Source organism: Ornithodoros turicata, chromosome 1, assembly GCF_037126465.1.
Source record: "Ornithodoros turicata isolate Travis chromosome 1, ASM3712646v1, whole genome shotgun sequence".
Lineage (NCBI taxonomy): Eukaryota > Metazoa > Arthropoda > Arachnida > Ixodida > Argasidae > Ornithodoros > Ornithodoros turicata.
Window position 1 is genome coordinate 28,219,985 of NC_088201.1, and position 25,764 is coordinate 28,245,748.

At 47.5% G+C, this 25,764-nt stretch overlaps 1 protein-coding gene across 2 annotated transcripts in view; it reads left to right on the top strand.

Annotated features, from left to right (window-relative positions):
* LOC135377773 (CD109 antigen-like) overlaps positions 1-25,764 on the top strand; it is a 225,577-nt gene that overhangs the window by 172,724 nt on the left and 27,089 nt on the right. For both annotated transcript variants that reach the window (XM_064610439.1, XM_064610438.1), the window contains 8 exons: positions 2,737-2,810; positions 3,016-3,055; positions 3,126-3,210; positions 5,666-5,786; positions 5,846-6,070; positions 7,724-7,972; positions 10,593-10,706; positions 10,787-10,849. In XM_064610439.1, coding sequence (XP_064466509.1) covers positions 2,737-2,810; positions 3,016-3,055; positions 3,126-3,210; positions 5,666-5,786; positions 5,846-6,070; positions 7,724-7,972; positions 10,593-10,706; positions 10,787-10,849 — 971 coding nt within the window. The remainder of the gene's footprint in view (positions 1-2,736; positions 2,811-3,015; positions 3,056-3,125; positions 3,211-5,665; positions 5,787-5,845; positions 6,071-7,723; positions 7,973-10,592; positions 10,707-10,786; positions 10,850-25,764) is intronic.

Consider the following 25,764-nt stretch of genomic DNA (forward strand, 5'->3'; position numbering starts at 1 on the left):
CTTTCTTCCTCTAAAGTTCCGTGAAACTGTAATTTTGCAAAAACTGAAAAGACATCACCCGCAACAGTATTGGGTGTTGCGCTGTGGTGATGAAAGCCACGCCCAAAAAATCTAGAGCTTCCATGTCAACGTTGCACCTGGCGGTGTTAATAACCACGCCGCTGTGCTGTCCTGGAGCCCTTGGAATGGCAAACGATTGCAGCGTTCATGCTGTTCTTCCAGTGTTCTGGCAATCATGATGTCACCCACGTATGCCAAGTACACGCAACACGTCGTTGATAAGCCATCGTACCTATTCAGATATACTCGATAATGCCGTACGTAATTGGTGTTTTGCGAACGTCCACAGTGTCAGACTGGATATCAGTCTCGAACAGTGACGTTGCTCCTCGCTCGATAGTTTTCGCGGAGTATCTAGTCGCTAGGACTTCATCTAGGGCAGCATACGAGTAGTATAGATATGTGTGGAGTGCCAGGCATATCGATCCCCAGAGATCCCCCGACAGCGGCTTCCGCCCGCCGCCTCTGGCATCCCGCGTCCCGAACGCCGCCGGGCGTTTCTTTCATATTTCCTTTTTCTTTACCACCGTGTCATTTCCCTCCCAAATCTGTATTTCTTTCGGAAAACACTCCTAAATGGGATTCACGTGTCATTCAGTAAACAATGATAACAATTGGGAGCAGATTTACATGTAAGGTTGGCCCATGTGTGGTAGCATGCTCCACGTGCCACATGGTAGGACTGCGGATAATTTCAACATTCCGGAGTTATTGAATGTGACTGTCTACAAGTGCGTTCCCTGATACACATTCTACACAATATGCAGAGATATGTCAAAATAATGTTCGTGGGAAATTTCTGCGGTCCTCAAATATATTCCAACCACCCTTTGGTACATTTGAATTATTTGTTGCAGCTATTTTTTTAAATCAGCATTTAAAACATTCTTTTAATCGTACGCAGGGCGCTTCACTAAACGTATCACGATGGTTCGTCTAAAAAATCTACTTGCCTGAAAATTATGAGGTCTACAGTATTCATCTTCCACAAACTTTTGCCAATCTTCAACCGTGAGAAATTTTCTAAATCGAACTTCGGAATTTGCCAAATCAATGTTCCATTTTCTGCCAGAGGCTGAAAGTGCATATCGGATTTACCCCAATCAAGTACACAACACATTTTCTACTACAGTGGTGATAGGTGAAAACAGACAAATGGAAGCTGCCGTGTTGAGATACATAAACTTGTTCAGTTCTCCGTCAAGTGCATGCATGAAGGGTGGAAGAAAACGGTGGCCAGACTCTTCCTGTTTGCTTCTCACTTGTGTTTAAGATAACTTTGAGGTTGTAACCTTCTGCTGTTATCAGCAGAGTCATCAAAAAGGAAGCTGAAGGGCAGGTCCACATCCTCTTTGTATCCCTGCTTGACAGAGAATTGAGTGCTACCACAATTTGCTTGTCGCTCTCGAAACGACAATTTTAGCATTCAGCATCGCAGATGGCTAGAAAGTTTGTGTCCAAGTAATTGGCTGGAATTCAAATGGAATATTTCGAATGGTGACACTTTGTATTATACGAGCGGCAGTCAAAAGGGAACCTTAAAATGACGACAAAAAAAGAGGTCACGTAGTATGTGGTTGATCTTTAGATATGTTGCCACGTCACACTAGACGGAGGAGCATGTGGAAGCCAGTTGATGTGCCGCAAAGTATGATGTCACAAAGTCATGTCCAAGATGTCCGGCCCCTTGGAGGTTTGCACCTGAGAGGAGCAATATACCATTATCGTTTTTCTGACCAGCAAGGATGAAAACCCTAAAAACATTTATTGGAGGATGAAGACACTGTATGGGGACACTTGCATGTTGCTTCAGCAGGTTTGTGGATGTTGTAGAAAGTTTAAACCTGGCTTCTGAACTTTGACTGCTGCACGTCGCTCTGGACAACCAGGTGCTGCAGTCGTTATCCCCGCAGTAGAGGCGATCGTGCGCGAAAACCAGCGGGTGGCTATTGACGAATTTGTCAAAGAATTAAAGATTAGTCATGGCTAGACCCACCAGAAGGTCCACGACGAGCTGCACTGCTGCAAAGTCTCCGCCAGGAGGGTACCAAGGCAGCTCACCGCGCCAAACTCAAACAACACCGCGTGGACATCAGTGAGGCCATAATATGGTGCTATGAAGCTGAAGGGGATGGCCTACTGTGTCGTATAGCCACTGGTGACAAGTGCTGGGTCCATTATTTTCAGGCAGAGACAAAGCGAGCCAGGAAAATATAGCGCCTTTCATTGTCGCTGAAACGTGCCACTCGAGAACGATGCATAACTGATTGCACTGAAATTCACAAGAATGTTTTTCTCCCGGAATTTGTGCATTAGTCAAGCGATGACCAACATGCAGTGAACACGGAGGGACTATATTGTAAAGTGATCGAAAACTTTTTTTCTCGAATTTTGTGTTTTCTCTGAATCTGAGACAAGATTGGGGGTAACGTTTGGATTAGACATTATGCTGAGCTCGTAATATACTCTTGATATGACACTGCATTAACCAGTTGGTTTTTATTCTTCTTGGTTATGCTGCACAGTAGCCATAAGCAGGTTTCGGGACACTCAGAATTTTTGTGTGGAGATTGCCTTGTAGTGAAACCCTCGTGCATTTGTGGGCGCTGTTTCAGTTTATTGGCCTGCCACACGTACAGACGCCACGAAAAATAATGTATATTTCTCTGATTGCAGGTGCTGTGAGTTTAGAATACCCTCTTTCTCCACTGCCGTGTTTTGGAAAGTGGACAATACAAGTTATTGCTCAGGTACCTTTGCATGCGTTGTTCTACCAGGCAGTTTGGTCCTTGCATGCGATCCTGGAAGAATTATTTTTAAAGGAAGAAGCAGTCAACATCACTGTCTGTAGGTGTATCTATGGGCTGTGCTATTATTATGCGATGCCGTTAACCTATTACCATGCTAGTACGGACTGTACATTGATTGAACAGTTGTCTTTCTTATACCCTTCAGGGCCAAATTGAAGAGAAGGGGTTTGTTGTGGAGGAGTACTGTAAGTTTTCTTTTCATCGGTTAAATGGTTGAATAGGCACGTATACGCTGTTTTTTATGTTCTATTCTAGATCAAACGAGATACGAAGTTAACGTGACAACACCTTCCTTCGTAATAGCAGGGAGTGAATATGTCCATGGAACAGTCGTGGCAAAGTATGGCGTACTTTCATTCGTCATCAAAGTGAACTGTAATATTTCTGTTTCACTTCATTTCAAATAATATAACCTTACTTGCGAATTTTGCCTGTACTTCGTGTCCCTCAATCTACTGACACGACATTGAAGTGAGGCAATGCTGACTGACAGCGTTTATGTTTTCTGTGCTGGGTCTTTGAACAAGGCTGATTTAGATGCGAAACAAAAAAAAATCGCATTTGATAGTCCGGAATGGCATTTTAAGCACATATCGAGTGAGATTGCCTACGCCACTACACTCTAAGAAAGAAGGAATAATTTGAGTCCTTTTGGAGAGTAGATGCATCACTACAACTGTTAGTCCCTTCGGGGATTAAATGTGCAGAAGTGTACGCGAAGTTTAGGGGCTATTTGCGGCGCTGGTGATTAAATGTCGGGGTGAGGGAACTTGAATGGCGAATAATATCTATCTAGGAACTAGAAATTGCTCTCCAGTTTATTCCTTTTTTCTTGGAGTGTGGTATGCAAAACTGCAGGTATCTGTTGCTGATTTATCTATTCACCTGAACGTATAAAGTAAGTATACAGGGTGTTTCAGTAACCATGAAAAAAAATTCAAATTAAGTAAGTATGCAGCGTGAGCTTATGGTGTCAACGGTACTTGGTCCTGCTACGTATTTGCCACACGTTGTGGCAGTTAGCGCACTTGTCCCGCATTAATTAAGCTGATTTTAATAGTTGAACTTGAAAATGAGCCAAGAGAAGGTACCGTTTTCCTTCATGAATTCGATAGCCCATGGCCACAACAAACAATTCCAACAGAAATAAGAGAATTTTTCATCAAATCTCTACAAAAATGTGACAGCCGAAAATCAGTCGCTCGCCAAAGCGCGCTTGCTGAAGTTCGGACTTGCGGAATTGTTGAGTCCGCCTGAATCGAAGCGAAGTGGAGAGAGTGCCAGGGTGCTGTATTATCATCGACAGCCTTATCGAGCAACCCGTCATATCAGTGGCTGCTGGCTGATGACAGACACGGTGGATAGGGCCAAATATGAGTTTGGGCTTATTTTGTTCCTGCACTGCGGCGCTTGGGCGAAGCGCACTGCTCCGCAGCGGCAAATACCTGCGAGCGCGCCTCTGCGAGCGACGGATTTTTGGCTGCCAAATTTTTGTAGAAACCTTATGAAAAACTTCCTGATTTTTGTTGGGATTGTGTATTGTGGTCATAGGCTATCGAATTCATGAAGAAAAACGCTACCTTCACTTTGTTCGAGTTCAGTTAGCAAAACTTAGCTTAATTATTGCGTGACATGTGTGCTAACTACCACAACGTGTTGCAAAAAACGACCAGGACTAAATACCTTTGACCCGTAAACTAACGCTGCATCTTTTCTAATTAATTTTTTTTGACATGGTTGCTGAAACACCCTGTATGCATGAATTTCAGATCCCACTTGTGCGTCTATACTTAATGCATCACGTGATATTTTGCAGTGATGGCTGCTAACTACTTCTACAGCAGTTTAACTATAACTACTAACTACTTCGCGATGGAGTAGTTTAACTAGTAGTTCAACTACTTTCCAGAGAATAGTTAAAACTACTTCTTTAACTACTGCAATGTATATGATCACAAGCAGTGATAATGATATTTAAAATGTACTCTTGTGCCTACGTCGCTTAATTCGCATACTGTCGTAAAATCCACTGCCTGTTTCTTGTATATTATGCGCTGACAAAAGAGCTTGCTGCGAGCTGACCGCGTCCCCGCAAGGATGTCACATGACCAATGCTCACCACCTCACTTCATGCGCAGGACGCGGCGAACTTAGGCTCAAGCCATTGCTACGATCGTCAAATACAAAGCTTGCGGCGGGATTCTTTCTGTGCCTAAGCGATGAACTAAGTTGCAGAATTATTTCACAGCAAATGAGGCTTCACTAGACAAGCATTAAAAGTGAAGGTTTAGTACACATGCACGGCACAATTGCTCTGCACCTCCGTTCTCATCAGACAAGTAGCTCAAGGTAAAAGTCGGAAGCACAATCGTGCTGTAAAGTTTGCGGCAAAATCGGAAGTAGTTGGCGCCTGCAGTAACCTAACTACTGTAGTTAACTACTCAAAATAGTAGTCTAACTAGTAGTTGCCACTACATTTCTGCAAGTAGTTGGTAACTACTTTTTAACTACAATCAGGTAGTTTAACTACATGTAGTTAACTACTGGCCATCACTGATATTTTGCGCCTTCCCTTCCTTCCTCTCGTCCACTTTGTCTTCCCTAGCCTTGATCTTACCTTTTTGCTTTGCACTGCATTCAGAGGAATGTAGATTCTTCAATGCATTCAAATACTGCCGAGTTGGAAAGCGCTGGCACGCGTCACAGCCACAACATGCAGACGAGTAGAGTTGGAAGCATTTTGTTTCGCTGTGGTTCACCTGATGGGCTTTTAATCTTGAAAACCTTCTGTTTAGCTTTACGAGCGGCGGAGCAGTTAAGGGAAACCTCACACTTCGGGCTACTATAGAGCCTGCGTACCCTACTTATGATATAAGGCGAGACTCCACTCGTTACATAGAACAGGTCTACAAGCAGGTGAGTGAAGTTGACGAAAACAAATGTACGGTACAACGTTTATTCTCCTTGCATTGCAGTTTGACGGTGTTCAGGATTTCCGCTTCTCACTCTGGGAGCTCTCGCGAATGGTCTCTCGTATGGATGGGATGAAAGTGGTCATCGCCGCACTGGTTGGCGAACGCTTTCTTGATCTCATAGAGACGGGCTTTTCCGAGTCGCTCATCGTCAACTCCAGCCTTCGACTCAACTTTCTCGGTTCTTCGCCCCAAGTGTTCCGCCCTGGGATGCCATTTAAGGCATATGTAAGAGACCCTTCTTCTGTTATCAGCAGCTTTTGTTTTGCGTTCTTGGTGAAAGAAAACGCTACCTGCATAGTCCTGTCAGTTGCCAGTACCATATGTTTTATTTTCGCCTTATTCGATTCCTTTATATTTAACGTTTTTATTTACTTTATATTTAAGAACAGGTGGACAGTCCATCCCAACCGAATGCTACGTTGTGAAGTTTTTGTGTGTGTGTGTCTGTACAGTGACAACAACCACGTGACTGCTACACGAATGCATCAAGTATCTCGTTAGAGCCACCTCACATAGCTTGTCATTGTGATGATTATGCTGTGATCATAAGGGGTGGTGACAATTTTTGCGGCACCCCCACAATTTTCTGTGCGATGTGAGCGAAAACTCACGAGTAGCGCTGAGCGCGGAGATATAGATCGCGCCACGGGTACCGCGCTGGAGAAGCCTATGCGCGGCGCGGCCTGCGAACTCACTGTCGACGCAGCATCAGACCATATTCAGGAGTGGCTGGCAGAGTGTAACACCAGGCGGGGGGGGATATGTTTATTAAAAGGCGCTCATGAGACGACCAAGGAAACGGCATCCCATTGAAGAACAGAAGATCTAGTAGAAGAGCAAAACATGCTAAGGCGAAGCGAGAGAAACATGGAAGAGAGACTCCCGAGCAGCGAGAGCCACGTCTGGCCTCGTTGCGGGCCTGACGATAAAGACAAGCGGATGATAGAAGCGCAATTAAAGCATGTTTCTGCGCAACGAAAGCATAGAGCAACTAGAGACAATTCTGTGCCGTACGTGCTCGCTCCAGATCGGAATTGGCCATAAGCCAATTCTAACATGCATGCATGCTCTTGGAACTACGTTGATCAGGTATATACGACACTGATGCACTAATTAGTTGTAGCCATCCTCTCTTCAGACTCATCATTCGAACGAAATGATAAACTGACATGGCCAATAAGACGGTGTAGAAGCAAGTAGCAAGTCCAGTATTTATTCTGCAAAACAAAATAATCGAAAGGAATAATAATCTTTTATGTTCTGCGACTTTGTTCGAAAGGTGCTCTTTGTTGCTTTTCGCGCAATCCCTTCGGACAGTTATCGAGACTCTCCCCCGCCCTGGTCAACAAAGCTGCACATCATGCAACGGAAAACGCGGTTATATTGTGACGAAAGAGGTGGACGCAGGGACTAGCTTAGTGTTACTCTTGCCACGATACAACGGCCTCGATGGGTCAGTTGGTACCGTGTCTTCAGGGCCGGCGAGATGGGGGGGGGGGGGGGGGCAGCCGAGGTCCGGGCCTCTTCAGGGGCCCGCCCGACCCAAGACCCGACGGTTGCCCGCACCCACCAGAAGACGTGAGGAGGGGCCCGGGCAGAACTCATCCGGAGTCATTTCCGAGGCCCGTAATTTCTCTCTCCGGGCCCGCGTGTCCGCCTACTAATCCCAAGGCTGCGGGTCCTATCCCGGCCGAGGACGCCAGCAACTTAGATACGATTAGGTACGTAGTCTTCAGCGAGACACGAGAAATACGTGTGCTGAGCTATCGGCGCAAAATTAATCCACAGACCCACCACGCTCATGATCATAGATGTCTCGCGATGTAAAGCCACGAATTATGATGTTGTTGTGATACGTACGACACGACGCGGTTTCAGGTTGGCGTGACGTACTACGACGGGTCTCCGCTGCCCGCCCACTACTTCGCGGGACGACGTATCGATGACATGTTGCACGTGACACCATCAGTCACCTTTGCTAGCGGCGGACCCGGAGGGAAGCAGTATCTGAACCCGGTGCCGGCAGCTATTCAAGGTTACCCTGGGATGTGGGAGGTGTTGCTGGAAGCCATTCCGGGGAGTAGCGACCCTAGTTGGGCCAGCACTGTACAGTCCATCAGGTTGGAGGTAAGGCTGACGACACGGGTCTCTTACATGTTCATACTGGAGCCAAAACTCCAGTGAAAAACGGTTTATGCTTTGTTGCTGCATCACGTAGGACGTTGAACCGTGCATGTTGAATCCAGTGCTCAATGTTACAATCATCGCACTTCGCTTATAAGTAGGGCCCGGAATTTTAGACATTTGCCTGTAAATGCCTATAAACGCCTTAATGCGACGTTTTCGGGGTTGCGTATGCCTTTTTATCGACTCTATTGGGTTGCAGCCTTTTTTTAACATCTTTACATGCCATGACATCCTTTTTTAGAGGTGCAAGTGCGAGTGCGCCTTTCAGGCTCATGCTGAGTGCTGCATTTTGCTTTTGGTTTCTGTGTGTTTGCGCCTTTTCCTCCTTTTTTTGCGCTTGGTTTCCTTCAGTACCTTCGGTTTCCAGAAGGGGTTCATGTATATTTGATGAAAAGATTTGGCCTTTCGAGATCTTCGAGGGCGGAGAACTAAAAGTATTATGCTACATAGCGTGGTTTTATATGCCGCCTCAGCATTCGTGTACCAGAAGTCGAATCTTGTAAAGTACCGTAGTCTTTGAACGAGCAAGTTTTCCTGGATGGAGCATTCTGAAACACCAACAAAACCAAAGAGCGTACCAGATTAACGTGCCTATTTTTGCATTTCGTTGCCTATTTTGGTGTTTTTGAGGGCCTAAATGACCGCCTATTTCCATCGTTTCTAGTACCTATATTTTCGGGCCCTACTCATAAGTTATAGTTAAAACGAACTCTTTCGGGTTCAGGTGTGGCAGCCCGTTAAAGACGACTGCAATCGGCGTAGTTCCACTCGATTAAAAGTATTGGTAATTACCTACACCAGTGATGTGATGTGATAGAGGAAGAAAAAAATGGGGACGTAAGTCAAGTTACGAGGGTGGTTCCATAAGTTTCCGGCCCGACCAACTTTTAATAGTCATAGAGACGAAACAAGTGTATCACTTTTCGACATAGTCACCCTTAACTTCGATGCACTTTTGACACCTTTAAACCAGCATTCTTATACCCTTGAAAAAATCGTCCGAAGTTTTGTCAGCGAAATGCTGGAAAACTGACTCTTGCACCTCACTATCGTTTTGAAATCTCCGTCCTCTGAGATCCCTCTTCAAGTTTGAGAACAGGAAGTAGTCACTCGGTGCCAAGTCTGGACTGTAGGGTGGGTGGTGGATTTCTTCGAAGCCGCACTCCTTCAGTGCAGCCTTGGCAACAGAAACCGTGTGGACAGGGGCATTGTCCTGGAGCAACCGGACACCTCGACTCAACCTGCCGTGCCTCTTTTCCTTGATGGCGTCTCGCAGTCGGTGCAGGAGTGAAGCATAATAAGTCGCATTCACTGTGGTGTTCCTCTCTTTGAAGTCGATGAGGAGGATCCCGTGACAATCCCAAAATATTGTTGCCATGATCTTCTTTGTGGATTGTGTGACCTTGGCTTTTCTTGGGGGTGCTTCTCCTGGTTTGCGCCATTCCATCGGCTCCTTTTTTGAAAGGGGATCATAGTAGAGCACCATGGTCTCATCCCCTGTGACAATTGACTTCAATATTTCTTCTTCGTTCTCTTGACAGAGCTCCAAAAGCTCTTTGGCACAGACGATGCGCTGTTGCTTTTGAACTGACGAGAGAAGTCGTGGCACCCATCTCGCACTGACCTTCTTCATGTGAAGGCCCTCGCGGATGATGCGAAAAACGGTTGTTTTGGAAAACCCCAGTCTTTCTGAGATTTCCTTCACCTTCAGACGCCTGTCGCTCAGCACTTCCTCCTCGACAAGAGACAAATTTTCTTGTGTCACCACTTCCACTGGACGACCATCGCGTGGATCATTTTCAATGGACTCTCGCCCCAGTCGAAACTGCTTAGCCCAGTCTTTTACCGTTCTGTACGACGGAGAGGCTTCCCTGTACACGTTGTCCAGTCGCGCTTTAATTTCTTTAGGCGAAAGTCCCTCTTTTGTCAAGAACTTTATCACAGCGCGGTACTCGATTTTTTCCATTTTAACTGAAGAGTGCACCCTGGCTGTTTGAAATGCCGCTCTCCAACTGACAAAAGCATGGAGAGGGTTGAGGGTGGTGCTCCGGCCCTCCAACAGATGGCGCCACGCGTCCTTAATCGCATTTTCTACCTCGGGCCGGAAACTTATGGAACCACCCTCTTATGTTGAATTCCAATGTCGGATTGGGAGCACTTCCGGAGCAAGTTTGGCTGCTCTGTCTGGAGCAGTTCTGTTCTATGGCAGATTGAGAGCAGAGTCCGAGTCTTCCAACGGCAGTTTTCGCGCGGCATTGGAGCCAAGGTCACTCCACGGAGGGAGCAACTCCGACTGCTCCGCCAAAATCGGCAGATCTGGCCGGAACTCCAGCGTCACGTGGCATATGGTTTGTGCTTCCGGTACCTACCGCTTCCCTCCATTCGCTTCCACTCCCGCTCGCCCTAACGGGCTCGGGCGAGCCCTGTGCTCTTTGCCGGAGCAAGGCGCTCCCCCGTGGAGTCAGCTTACTGCTCCAAATTTACCATTGGAATTGATCATTAAAAATTATTCTGCGGTGTGGGATTGTGGATAAAATGATGGGAGGGGTATTCCCTGCAGGCGGACTTCCTCGACCCGAATACAGGGAATGCACGAGCCGACCTGCTCCTGTACTCCTCATACTCTCCCACCAACCATCATCTACAAGTGTCGACAAGCACAAAACATCCAAAGGTGAGTCTCTCTGTTTCTCTTTGGTCAAGTCGTTGCTTTTCGTACCTCTCACCACAAGAGTCTTTTCTTGTTCCTTCTAGGTTGGGGAGTTCATCATCTTCCACGTCCGATCCAACTACTACGTTGAATGTTTCTCATATGTGGTACGTACTTTTCTTTCTTCTCTTTTTTGTGTTAATAATTCACCTTTCAAGTTCTACAACCACAGATACATCGAACTTTAGGAAATTGTGAGCAAGCTTGCATATAGCACTAAAGTAAGCAGCATATTCGGAAATTGAGGAGCGAGGGAAAAAAAAAACGTACGCCGAGGAAGTCGAGGAACACATTCTTCGGGATATTTCCTCGGCCCGCTTCGTTTTCAATGAGACTCCCGGCACCTCTTGTGACGCCTAGTTTCTTCCTTTTTGATGCTTCTACAGCCCATCACGCTACTTTAAATGTTAATCATTCAAGCGTCAGAGAAACAAAAAAAGTACTAAGGAGCAGCAGCGGCAAAGGCGAATGACGAATGCGAAGACGAGAAACGAGAAGGCGCGGTTTGAGTATATGCACGCTCTTCTTGGCTCTGTCGCTGGTCGAACCTCACGAGCTTCCTATGTTTTGGAAGAGCAGAGAACGGCAGCTACCATGGCTATCCTGTCTCCCATTCGATATTCGAATTTTCGAATGCGAATATTCGTATTTTTCGAATATCGAGGCGAATACTTATATGTTCGATTCGAATTCCGAACCGAATAGGAATTTCGGTATTCGAATTGCGAATCAAATCGAATGCCTCTTCCATACCGAATATATTCGAATAGTTGCCGCGCAAAAAGCCACGCAAGAACAAACAGTTAATCTACAGCGAAACCGCCAGAGACACTGTTTAAGTGCAAAACGAGGTGGGCTTCGTCCTCGTTTTCTCTTGCATAGTGCACAGAATATCCACTATGATGGTGGCGCACTACAGGGTGCCAGCTGTAGAAGAAGCTTACCAACGGGCCACAGAAATATTCGAGTAGCGAGCGAACGACTATTCTCCGTCTGTGGCCTTACCGTGACATCCAGAAGGGAGAGTCTCCTGCCGGATCACGTAGAGTAGCTAGTGTTTCTGCTCGGCAACACCACCTTCTGAATGCATACTGACCGAGATTGACGCTTGTATAGCGCTGCAAATTAAAATATATACAGAGTGTCCACCCTAAGTGTGAACAGATTTTTTAAAAATATATATAACACTTTTTCCAAGATGAAATCAATTGCAATATAGCATATGCTGAAGGGCACTCCCTAGCAGGGCATTAGCAAAGTCCAAAGGCAATGTCTTAATTAACTTTCATTAATTAACTTTTTAATTATAAAAGCTACAAAGTTGTCCCAATGAGAACATCTGTTCCTTTCGGTCACCTGATATCGTAGCCGTTTTCAGAACAAAAATCCGTTCGATAGATCGCCCGCAAAAAATTCGTGAAGGAACGCCATTTTTTTCTTTATTTTGTTCATTACGCTTCTTAGAAGACGCGTATTTCCTTCATCCCCAACGGGAGAGGGGGAAGGAGCACAGTGCCGCCTCATGCGTCGAAGATGAGAAACAAAACAAATGTATCGGGTGACTCTATCGGAACTGGCCTTATCTTGGGTTGCATTTTCTGTTTCCTTTTAATCTTTTTCCAGGACGCGAGAGGCGATAGTGTGCTCTTTCTCCCTCTCACATTGGGGGTGAAAGAAAGACGCGTCTTCTAAGAAGCGCAATGAACAAAATAAAGAAAAAAATGGCGTTCCTTCACGAATTTTTTGCGGGCGATCTATCGAGCGGATTTTTGTTCTGAAAACGGCTACGATATCAGGTGACCGAAAGGAACAGATGTTCTCATTGGGACAACTTTGTAGCTTTTATAATTAAGAAGTTAATTAAGACATTGCCTTTGGACTTTGCTAATGCCCTGCTAGGGAGTGCCCTTTAGCATATGCTATATTGCAATTGATTTCATCTTGGAAAAAGTGTTATATATATTTTTTAAAAATCTGTTCACACTTAGCGTGGACACCCTGTATGTTCTCTGCTTACGTTTCCTGTACGTTTGCACTTGATTTCCACGCAGCATATGCATGCAAGCCGTTCGACTTTGCAACTATTCGATTCGTATTGTCGTTATCGCGAAAGCGGGGGGTTTCTCTCTCTCCTTTTTTTTTATTACTTTCCCATTGGGTGGGGGTCTGTTTATGAGAGTAGCCGAATTTGTCGTGTGACGAATTCAATCTCTCCCTGTTATTTTTCTTCATCAACATCAACATCGATTCGTATTCGCTTCGGTTCTATAGTTATCCGCTTCGTAATCGAATATCCAAATCGGTTATTCGCTACGTATTCGCTTCGGTTTTCAAACCACTATTCGTACAGGTCTAGTGAAAGGTGACAGCAGGAGGGGTCATCACCTCTCTCTCTCGATCAAAAAGAAGAAAAAAAGAATTGCTCAGTTTTACCATTCGACGTAAATAAAACTCGATATTTTCTTATCACCACGTGGTTAGATATTATACTTATCGCGCACTACTCGTTGCCTTTGCCGATGCCAAAACCAGTATGACTCCGCCGCCTGTCACATTGCCATCGGCGCACAGGTCTATCCCCCTGTGCTCAGTGTATGTGCATGTATGTGTGTTTGAGAAAAAACGGGCGTTATGAAGAGGATGAGTGCGCGTCCTGGTCGTGAAGAAAGTTCAGCATGTCAAATTCTTGGGCTCGACATTTTTGCTCTCACAACGCGGGACTTCCGCCGCCCGTAGGTGCACCCCGCGTCGGGCGAGGGAATGCCCAAAGCCAAGACGACACAAGACTCAAGCGAACAATGAAACATTATCGGTAGAAGAACAAAGACACCAAAAAGCGAAAGGTGGTCTATGTAGCGCTTACAGAGGAATGGCGATAGGGCTGACTCACCGCATATGAGATGGTGGAAGTGCAGTAGTAAATATTCAGGGAAGCTGCTACAGATTTCACGTCTAGATTGGTATGTTCCCAAAGCAGTTATTGCAAGAGGCTAAATGTTCAGTTTATCGCTGTTTTTCACGTACTCTAAGACAACGTGTTTTCGAGTTTGCCCCATGTAAGTTGAGCAGGAATAGAATACATTACTGACTTTAAAAATGGAATAAAACGCCAATTTAATTAGAGTTCATCTAATTACTATGATGTGCGGTGCATGAGATACGCGGCAGTCAGACCGCAACTGTCAGTTATTTAGTTTAACTCTACTTTTGGTTCAGTGCTATCGAGGTTGTCCATCGCGCATGGTGTCACTCGAAATCCCGGCATTTTGTGTAGAAGGCACTGGTGCGACTCGATAAACCCTGCTATGTGTCGAGAGGCACTTCATAATGTTACAGCTGGTCAAAGTAACAGGACGGAATGATTCCACCCTATACCCAGGATTCAATACAGAAAGTGCAAGGGAAAATCTGCAGGAGTCCAAGACATTCCCGCTCCTGCATGATCTGTTCGCCAAAGCCAACTGTAGGAGGGTGCTTAGAATTGATTGCTTGGTATGCGATTACGACGAAGTCTGTCCTCGATGTTGCGAACAGAACAATAAAGTCACTCATTAGCTCTTCTCCTGGAACTTCCTATGTGTAACGAAAGATATATACTTTACTGAGTACAACGGCGTTGACACGGTGGCAGCAGGTCGTGAAGGATCCCGGACGCAATGAAGCGTAGGGCGGCGGGTCTCCGCTGTAACGGAGCATACATATAGGCTGTTTAAAGCTTACCATGCATGTTCCTATACAGTGGGGACAATGATTCGCAGAATGGTCGCAGCTGACGGCGAGCGAGACGCTGGAGGTTTTGAGATGTAATGCTCAGATTGCAATGTCGTCGACATGGCTACTACAAGAGCGCTGCTGGATCGTCGGAAAGTGTCCCCGATTTACTAGTAGTATCTTATTGTTGCTGAAATAAGAGTATACGTACTCTATCGCCTTTGCGTACGTAAGGGATAGCGTTGGTGACTCTGCGCACGCTCAAAGCATAAAGAGAGCTTCGCGCAGTGCGCAGAATCACCACGCTATCCCTTACATACGCAAAGGCAATAGCGTACGATGCACTAAAACTCACTAATGTATTGCTCGCATTGCATTTTTGTACGAATCTTCGGATGAAACTTCCCGTGGCATCCGCATGGCTCCCTGTCCCAGACGAGTGCTGCGTGCATTGAAGCCTCACTACTGGATACACGGTCGAGGTGTTGTGTCCAGAAGACCCTTCCTCTAGGGTTCCTCGATAAGAACATTAGACGTACTGAATGCGGCTGCTACAGTAAGTTCTTGCCCTTCAAAGCAGAGGCGGCCTTTACGGGTTCAAAGCTGTCTACGGAGGATACAGACAGCATGCCGATGGGCAGGTCGCTGTGGAGGCACAGCATATATTCAGCGTGAATTATCATTTGCTCGTAAGCTGCACATCTCCACGGGCGTTTAATGAATGATCAGGGTAAAATCCCGATTATTTCCGGAAGTGAACTCAATGTATCCCACTAAGATTGTTCAAATATGCGGAAAGTAAGGGCTCAGAGAGCCTTATCACTGTCTCAAGATTCATTGTTGATACTAATAATCGTGACGTGCGCGGACCCGCTTAGGTCACCGGTAATTTCGTGCGGAAATGACGTCAGTGTCCTCGCTTCCGTGTCAAGCGCCTCACAGGTTGCGATATTCAAGGTGCTTTGTGGTCGCTGCTGTTTAAAATTGGTTTCCCAGTCGCTTCTGAAGCAGTATGGGCGGCTGTTGCGCTGTTGTGAAGGGCAGACTATTCCGAATCCTTCAGGACTACAATGCCAGGTACTGGCACAGCGACGGTAATGCTGCGTACTTATCCTACATATGAATGTATGGAAGAATATGAAACCCACAACATCAAAAACGAATTTTTGACATTTTGATTTTAACGCATTTTTTTATTTTCAGCTGCGGCTGAAAATCGCTGCTTACACACGTGACGCACGCTTGAAGTTTGCTTGTTGCAGCCGTTATACTCAATGTTACATTACGTGCGTGCTTTCCGTCGGTAAATTAATTTATGTACACACAGAGAAAAACACAGTCTATTAGTCAGGTTCTGACAGTCGCGCTTTACCGCTTTCTAAAGATGTTTCTAGAGCCAGGCACATCCACCTCCAGCATGCACCTATAGCGTGCGTCGTCTCCTAGCGTAGACACGGAAGTCGACCCTTTTCCCATGATTCTTAGGAAGTACCGATCACCTAGTGCTTGCTTGCCCGCTTCCGTTCCCATGCGCCTTTCGCGTCATCCTCCTTTTCCTGGCATTCTTCCTCACGGGCCTGGTGTTTATATTGTTCCAGCCAGTCCATGGTGGAAACCACCCTTGGAGCTATATGCTTCATAGGGTTCAGTGGGGCACCAAAAGTGGTTTGTAGGTTGAATTTCGATGTGCAAGATCAGGACGTGTGGACTGCTTCCTTGCCCTCAGCGGTTGTCGGCTTTTCTGTCCCAGGGAGTTTTCAAAGCACAAAGTAGATCACAGATCCCTTTGCTTCGTTATTGCAGGCCACGCGTTGTTCCAACGGTTCCGATACAATCGCCAGTGACACTCGTGGGTGGGACCGGCAGCCGTGTTCTTGTCTTATAGATAATATGTCAAAAACGTAGACAAGCTGGCGTATGGGGTCCATGATGATAACATCCTGAGCTTTAGCGACAAAAAGTAAAACAAAGGAGTCTTTTTTTCTCGTACTGAAAGCCCAGGTTTTTATCGCCCTGGTTTCTTGTCGATTACTACTTGCCAGGTCGTTGCCAATCCATCCCCATGCGCTATTTTATCGTGGAAACCAGGTGACGAGCCGAAAGTGACGAACACTTTCTCACTGTGTCATGGCATCGGGTTTCATTTGACACACGATATTCTCTGCTTGGATGAGGTGACCCCACAGAGCTTCTGTAATGCCTCTTTGTGCATTTCCGTTCGGGACACTTTGTTTCGTTACCTTTCAGATCGCTATAAACGAAACGTGGGGTGGATTAGATTCGGATTACTTTCGAAATCACCAAAGTGCATCACAGTAACATTCCGTCAACTTTTTCGCGTCTGCTGCGTTGTGGTGAAATTGTGACGAAATCACTGCGAAACGGTTTCTTTTCTCTTACGGACACCTCTCAAACGTGTCTTTTCTTTTCTCACTTTTTTCCCTGTTGTTTCTTTCAGCACTTCTTAACGCTCTTGTGATAATGACGTGTAAAAAGCTATTCCGTGTTTGCTCGTCTGGGAGGCCTGTTTGCGCTTTTTCTTTGGTGGTGTCCTTTACTGAGCGCGGTGAATAAGCTTTGGCGGATTAATTACCGCGACGATAAACTGGTGCAACTAAAATCCAATATACGTATAGCCCAGTAACGGAGCGAGAAAAAATATTTCGGGAGGGGTTCTACGGGTTGAGAAGAGTTTCACCCTCGTTTTTCTTCTCCCAAATGCACTACCAATTAAAGGTATGATTTCGGGGGAGGGTTCCAATTTCCGGACCCGCTCACCCCCGGCTACGCCATTGGGGCAGCCATTAATCCGCAGTTGCGTGTATTAATCCAGTAAGAGGAACCGTGTACCTTAGTACCTTAGTAGTTGAGTGTGGCATCTAAGCAGTTACATAAAAGCATTTACGAAAAATAGCCGTTCAAAGAGCTGTGGCAAAAGAGGACGACCCAAAAGTGTGGCCATTACATGTCTGTACGCCTGCAATAGCGTTATGAACATCATGGTCATTACCCTACTCAAAACTGTTTCCTGTCTTAGAGGCACGTGAAACAAGGAAGCTTTTTCTAGAATGCACACCATGCAAGAAGCACTACTGCTGGTCGATATAACACTCACTAATTGGCAGGCCACTTTTTCATTGAAACAAATTTTCGAATTGCATGGCTTATATACAGGGTGTTTCAGTTAAATCCCCGGGCTAAATAATTCGCGAACCGGTGCACCAATCGAATAACTTTCTTTTTTACAAGTATCTGTCCAATACCGCCTACAAGATGCGCACCGCGTGAATGAGCGGGAGGCGCTCATTATTTAAATAAAAATGCAAATGAGTTTCGTAAAAAAGCGTAACTTCTAAAGCAGGGCGCTGTCGGTATTAAAATGGTACTACCCCTTTTGGGACCTTCAGTGGACACCTTTCAGAGAAAAATCTGCCACCGAAGCGGGTCATTTGTTGCAGTAATTAATTGTTTTCGGTTTACGTATTTTTGTCGCGGCTGGTCGCGGCGAAGCGCAAAAGGACGTAATTCATTGGTGTAAGGACGTAATTCATTGATGAATAAGGGAGTGAAAGAGCGTCTTTTTGCGCTTCGCCGCGACCAGCCGCGACAAAAATACGTAAACCGAAACCAATTAATTACTGCAACAAATGACCCGCTTCGGTGGCAGATTTTTCTCTGAAAGGTGTCCACTGAAGGTCCCAAAAGGGGTAGTACCCATTTTAATACCGACAGCGCCCTGCTTTTGAAGTTACGCTTTTTTACGAAACTCATTTGCATTTTTATTTAAATAATGAGCGCCTCCCGCTCATTCACGCGGTGCGCATCTTGTAGGCGGTATTGGACAGATACTTGTAAAAAAGAAAGTTATTCGATTGGTGCACCGGTTCGCGAATTATTTAGCCCGGGGATTTAACTGAAACACCCTGTATATACGGTATACGGGGCGTGTGCAGATAAAGTACGCCCATATTTGCGCGGACGAACCACCGTTGGTGCACAACTACGCATTCACGCGATCGAAAGCAACAAAACATCGTGGTAACCCAGCTCTGCGTTACAAAACATATTGTCATGTCACGCAAGCTTTGCTCTCCGCGTATTTCCTATGGGGCCTGGCGGTCTCTTCACGGTTGCATCCAGCTACCGCCAGGTGTGCCACCGGTGCAGAAACCGAAATGAAGTCCCACGTGGGAATGAAAGTCCCGAAGCGAAGTGAAATCCCACATTTCTGTTTTGGAATGGATGGATGGATTGGATACTGTGGCTTTTCCCGGTTTCGGCACCGTTAGCGCACCTAGCGGTACCCGCACACAATTATCCGAAGTCCGCCACGTTGTCGTCGGTACGGCCCATTCGAAATGCACGGAGAGCAAAGTTTGCGTGACTATTAGTTTGTTCCGCATAGTTTTGTTGCCAGGATTTTTCTTGTGTCGGTTTTCATCGCATAAATGCGTCGTTGTGCGTCACTGGAAGTTCGTTCGGTGAGCAGCTAACGTCTTACGTGCGCAAATGTGGATATACCTATACTTTATCTGCACACACCTTTACATAATCAACAAACGAACGGTCAAAGCTGAAGCCTAGCGTTTCGCGTTTCGTGGTGAAGACAGTGGCTCCCAATACCCCTCCATGGTCTCTGCCAAGCCCAGTCATTTGCCTAACTGTTCCTGGCCTGCATGGAAGGAAAACGGATACAGCCCCGTGTTGCCAAACTGCTTACCCTGGGCATGATGAATGAATGATAGGTATACGTCGTCAACGTCGGTTTTCACTGACGGTTCATCTACTCGGGATGGCTCGTCCTCAGCGTTTGTCATTCCATCGTCAGTCTCCTGTGGTTACTATCTTTCGCGCAGAACCTCATCTACGTTTACCGAGATCTACGCCATTCTCTTTGCTGTGCAAAAAATATCAGCCAGCCCTGATCAGTCCTGGGTCGTGTTTACAAACTCAAGACCCGCGCTCCAGTGTGTGGCCAACTTGGGGATACGCGGCTCCCTCAGTCCTGTTGTCTTTGACATCCTGTAAGTTTATAAGAACGCGGCCGGTGCAGGGCACACTGTCGCATTGCAATGGATCTCCGGACATGTCGGCATCAGCGGTAATGAGGAAGCAAACAGAGCCGCCTTTAGCGCCCATCAGCACGCAGCTCTTTCCCCGATAATGATGTGTCCGGGCGACCGTAGATACCTCCTTTCCGACACTCACCGGCCCCAAGATGCAGGCTGAATGGCAACACGACGTAGCTCACTCGCCTTTACACATGCCTTTAAACACCGTCTCGGCTCCACCTCATCTTCCTTCTGCCCCACTTATGGAGTGCACGACGACCTCTGCCACTTCGTTCTGGCTTGTGGACAATATCACCAAGAGCGTGCACTCATGGAAGTTGCTATGCAACGTATTGACAAACGGCCGTTCAACCTCGGGAAGATTCTCGGACCGTGGTCGAACGCTGCCCACCAGATGCAAGGTCTTCGTCTTCTTGCGGAGTTCCTACGCTCCACCGGTCTGGCGATGGATCTCTGAAAGTGCTCTTCCCATCATCATCCCCTCATCATCCCCTCATCCGTTCCCAATGTGCAATAGGGCAGTGTACCGCCACAGTGGCGGTGAATCGCCCACCTCATCATCATCCAATGTACGCGTGTGTGTCAAAGTTTCTCGAAAATCCGTCATAAATCGAGGTTTGAATGAATGGAAATAATGGAAAGTGTTATAAGGACAGCTTTATGGAACTTAACTGTAAAATTTACATTTTTGAAAATACATAAACCATCTTGATCAGGGTGAACCTTAGTACCCTAACATTTCACTTCCACTGCATTTCTTAATTTTATCTTCTACTTTCGCGTCGGTCATATCTTCATCATAATACAGGGTGTTTTCTTAGCCTTTACAGAATTTTTATTAAAAAAGCTATGAGAGCAGCATAGATGTCGTTTTTGCACTTGAGTTCTACGGCCAGGCGGCCATCCTCTCGAAGAGAGTATGTAACTACAAGATGACTAATTACCTGCAATTCATTAATTAACTCTTTAATTTTGTATTTTCGGGAAAAAGCGAGATAACAGAACGGAAGACAATGCTCGTTGAAATCCACTCTATCTTCTAAAAATCAAGAAAAGAGCGCTTGCCATGAAATATCCATCGCTGAATTTCGGTATGCAAATGAGCCGGAACCGAAAAAGCGCGCCTGAGGAGCGCATCACCCTCGCCGACTAATGCTTATCTGCCCCGGAAAGCGGTTTATCTGGCCAGCTGAGCGGCACCTACTCCAATTATCTCCATCGCTGCAAATCACGTGGCTCTCTGACGTGAAATGTGAGCTGTACTCCCCGCGTTCTCGGTCGCCGCGCTTTCGGTTACGGCTCATTTGTATATCAAAATTCTGGGATGGATATTTTGACGCACGTGCGTGTTTCATGATTTTTTAAACGTGAAATGCTTGCAACTAGGATAGTCTCTCAATCTGCTATCTCGCTTTTGTACCAAATTCCCTAATTAAAAACTTAATTAATTTTAGGTAATTCATCTTGTAGTTGCACACTTTCTTCCACCAACCTGCTACTCTTTCGGAAAAAAACTACAAAGAAAAATAATAAAAAGAAACGAAATGATGGGGGAGGGAAGGGGATGAGGAGGGGGTGGTTAAAGTCTCATCAGGTTGGAGTCTTTCAGGAACTGTAGGAGGTAGTTCCCAGCTTGATGGCACTGTTCTTTTGTGGGGCAGGCCCCAAGAATCTTCTCTATCGTGAGGGTCGGTTGGTCCAGTTTGGTCCAGAGGGCACTGTTCTTTTGAGGGCCAGGCCCCAAGAATCTTCTATATCGTGAGCGTCGGTTGGTCCAGTTTGGTCCAGAGGGCACTGTTCTTTTGAGGGCCAAGCCCCAAGAATCTTCTATATCGTGAGCGTCGGTTGGTCCAGTTTGGTCCAGAGGGCACTGTTCTTTTGAGGGCCAGGCCCCAAGAATCTTCTATATCGTGAGCGTCGGTTGGTCCAGAGGGCACTGTTCTTTTGCGGGCCAAGCCCCAAGAATCTTCTATATCGTGAGGGTCGGTTGGTCCAGTTTGGTCCAGAGGGCACTGTTCTTTTGAGGGCCAGGCCCCAAGAATCTTCTATATCGTGAGCGTCGGTTGGTCCAGTTTGGTCCAGAGGGCACTGTTCTTTTGAGGGCCAGGCCCCAAGAATCTTCTATATCGTGAGCGTCGGTTGGTCCAGAGGGCACTGTTCTTTTGCGGGCCAAGCCCCAAGAATCTTCTATATCGTGAGGGTCGGTTGGTCCAGTTTGGTCCAGAGGGCACTGTTCTTTTGAGGGCCAGGCCCCAAGAATCTTCTATATCGTGAGCGTCGGTTGGTCCAGTTTGGTCCAGAGGGCACTGTTCTTTTGAGGGCCAGGCCCCAAGAATCTTCTATATCGTGAGCGTCGGTTGGTCCAGTTTGGTCCAGAGGGCACTGTTCTTTTGCGGGCCAAGCCCCAAGAATCTTCTATATCGTGAGCGTCGGTTGGTCCAGTTTGGTCCAGAGGGCACTGTTCTTTTGAGGGCCAGGCCCCAAGAATCTTCTATATCGTGAGCGTCGGTTGGTCCAGTTTGGTCCAGAGGGCACTGTTCTTTTGCGGGCCAAGCCCCAAGAATCTTCTATATCGTGAGCGTCGGTTGGTCCAGTTTGGTCCAGAGGGCACTGTTCTTTTGAGGGCCAGGCCCCAAGAATCTTCTATATCGTGAGCGTCGGTTGGTCCAGAGGGCACTGTTCTTTTGCGGGCCAAGCCCCAAGAATCTTCTATATCGTGAGGGTCGGTTGGTCCAGTTTGGTCCAGAGGGCACTGTTCTTTTGAGGGCCAGGCCCCAAGAATCTTCTATATCGTGAGCGTCGGTTGGTCCAGTTTGGTCCAGAGGGCACTGTTCTTTTGAGGGCCAGGCCCCAAGAATCTTCTATATCGTGAGCGTCGGTTGGTCCAGAGGGCACTGTTCTTTTGCGGGCCAAGCCCCAAGAATCTTCTATATCGTGAGGGTCGGTTGGTCCAGTTTGGTCCAGAGGGCACTGTTCTTTTGAGGGCCAGGCCCCAAGAATCTTCTATATCGTGAGCGTCGGTTGGTCCAGTTTGGTCCAGAGGGCACTGTTCTTTTGCGGGCCAAGCCCCAAGAATCTTCTATATCGTGAGGGTCGGTTGGTCCAGTTTGGTCCAGAGGGCACTGTTCTTTTGAGGGCCAGGCCCCAAGAATCTTCTATATCGTGAGCGTCGGTTGGTCCAGTTTGGTCCAGAGGGCACTGTTCTTTTGCGGGCCAAGCCCCAAGGATCTTCTATATCGTGAGCGTCGGTTGGTCCAGTTTGGTCCAGAGGGCACTGTTCTTTTGAGGGCCAGGCCCCAAGAATCTTCTATATCGTGAGGGTCGGTTGGTCCAGTTTGGTCCAGAGGGCACTGTTCTTTTGAGGGCCAGGCCCCAAGAATCTTCTATATCGTGAGCGTCGGTTGGTCCAGTTTGGTCCAGAGGGCACTGTTCTTTTGAGGGCCAGGCCCCAAGAATCTTCTATATCGTGAGCGTCGGTTGGTCCAGTTTGGTCCAGAGGGCACTGTTCTTTTGCGGGCCAAGCCCCAAGAATCTTCTATATCGTGAGGGTCGGTTGGTCCAGTTTGGTCCAGAGGGCACTGTTCTTTTGAGGGCCAGGCCCCAAGAATCTTCTATATCGTGAGGGTCGGTTGGTCCAGTTTGGTCCAGAGGGCACTGTTCTTTTGCGGGCCAAGCCCCAAGAATCTTCTATATCGTGAGGGTCGGTTGGTCCAGTTTGGTCCAGAGGGCACTGTTCTTTTGAGGGCCAGGCCCCAAGAATCTTCTATATCGTGAGCGTCGGTTGGTCCAGTTTGGTCCAGAGGGCACTGTTCTTTTGAGGGCCAGGCCCCAAGAATCTTCTATATCGTGAGGGTCGGTTGGTCCAGTTTGGTCCAGAGGGCACTGTTCTTTTGAGGGCCAGGCCCCAAGAATCTTCTATATCGTGAGCGTCGGTTGGTCCAATTTGGTCCAGAGGGCACTGTTCTTTTGAGGGCCAGGCCCCAAGAATCTTCTATATCGTGAGGGTCGGTTGGTCCAGTTTGGTCCAGAGGGCACTGTTCTTTTGAGGGCCAGGCCCCAAGAATCTTCTATATCGTGAGGGTCGGTTGGTCCAGTTTGGTCCAGAGGGCACTGTTCTTTTGAGGGCCAGGCCCCAAGAATCTTCTATATCGTGAGGGTCGTTTGGTCCAGAGGGCACTGTTCTTTTGAGGGCCAGGCCCCAAGAATCTTCTATATCGTGAGGGTCGGTTGGTCCAGTTTGGTCCAGAGGGCACTGTTCTTTTGAGGGCCAGGCCCCAAGAATCTTCTATATCGTGAGGGTCGGTTGGTCCAGTTTGGTCCAGAGGGCACTGTTCTTTTGCGGGCCAAGCCCCAAGAATCTTCTATATCGTGAGGGTCGGTTGGTCCAGTTTGGTCCAGAGGGCACTGTTCTTTTGAGGGCCAGGCCCCAAGAATCTTCTATATCGTGAGCGTCGGTTGGTCCAGTTTGGTCCAGAGGGCACTGTTCTTTTGAGGGCCAGGCCCCAAGAATCTTCTATATCGTGAGCGTCGGTTGGTCCAGTTTGGTCCACATGCCACTGTTCTTTTGAGGGCCAGGACCCAAGAATCTTCTCTGTCGTGAGGGTCGGTTGGTCCAGTTTGGTCCAGGTGCCACTGTTCTGTTGAGGGCCAGGACCCAGGAATCCTCTCTATCGTGAGGGTCGGTTGGTCCAGTTTGGTCCCGATGGTACTGTTCTTTTGGGGGCCAGGCCCCACGAATCATCTCTATCGTGAGGGTCGGTTGGTCCAGATGGCACTGTTCTTTTGTGGGCCAGGCCCCGAGAATCTTCTCTAGCGTGAGGGTCCGTTGGTCCAGATGGTACTGTTCTTTTTATGGCCGGGCCCCAAATGGTCTTCTCTATTGTGAGGGTCGGTTGGTCGAGTTTGGTCCAGATGACACTGTAGCGGGCCATGGACAACGACGACGATGGCCATGCGCATGGAGCACCGGCGCGGCCGTGGAGATAGGCCACTGTCATCGCCTCTTCGTGGCATACCATCATCGCCGGTCGGGACTCATGTAAAGGGACACCACCGCCTCTATGGTGACCAGGACGTGATGCGTCAAGTAATAGCTGTGGCTTCCAGGAACAGCTTGCCTTGGTAGTGCTCGTCGATGGTGTCTCAGAAATTTGGGATGGTGAAGGGCCGAATTGCGCCGTACTTGATGTTCATTGTTCGGGTCACCAAAGGTAGACTGTAGACCAAATGTCACACTGTTCTTTTGATGGCCAGGCCCCAAGGATCTCCTCTATCATGAGGGTCGGTTGGTCCAGTTTGGTCCGGATGGCACTGTTCTTTTGAGGGCCATGCCCTAAGAATCTTCTCTATCGTGAGGGGTGGTTGGTCCAGTTTGGTCCGTCGACGTGAGGTCAAGCGAATATGGCAGGTGTGGAAGACACTCAAATCGAAGAACGCGGATAGTTGAAGTTTCATACGTATGCGACCAGGCGTCGTCATGTCGGAGCAGTACACTCTTTGCGAGCAGTCCACGACGGTTTGTTCTCAAGGGGGGCTTCAAATATGCCGCGTGGAGATCACAGTATCTTGGCTGTTCACTGTTTGTCCCCTAGGCAGATGTTCAATAATTGTACCCTGATGGTCCCAAAAAAATGGGGCTTCGATCATGGGCGTTCCGAGAGGAGGGCATGGGTGTGCCGAGTACCCCCTGTGGAGCTACAAGATCACGATCAGATCAAGATGATAGTAATCCTAATCTTATCCACCGCATCCCCTGCATATCAGATGTTTCGGCTATTGTCGTCATTCTAGTGTCTATTGGTTGCAAGCTTTGCCTTCCCCTGGAAAAAATCCTGAGAACGCACATGACTTCGATAGTTTCGGCCGCTACAGCAGTGCGCAGGCTCTCCGGTCGTGGCAAGCCCAACACACTTGTGTTGCCACCTGCGAACTTACATGCATTCATGCACTTGCTGCAGTGATATGCCGACGCTGTCGTGCATTCGTGGAATGGTGGCTGTCAATGGGTTTCACGCCTTCGCTCACAATTGAGGAAACGGACGCCTGACCGTTCCTCCGTGGTGCAAACCTGCAGCGGGGCAGCCATATTAATCAGTTGTCGCGTGCTTACACGTGCCATGCGGAGGTCGCAAAACACAACCTACAAGGTGCGTTCGTTTGTTGGAGTCGAGAGAGATGTCAAAATGCCGCGGCGCGGCTGTCGTGGCGACATATCGTGGCGCAGAGCCCGTAGCTTTACA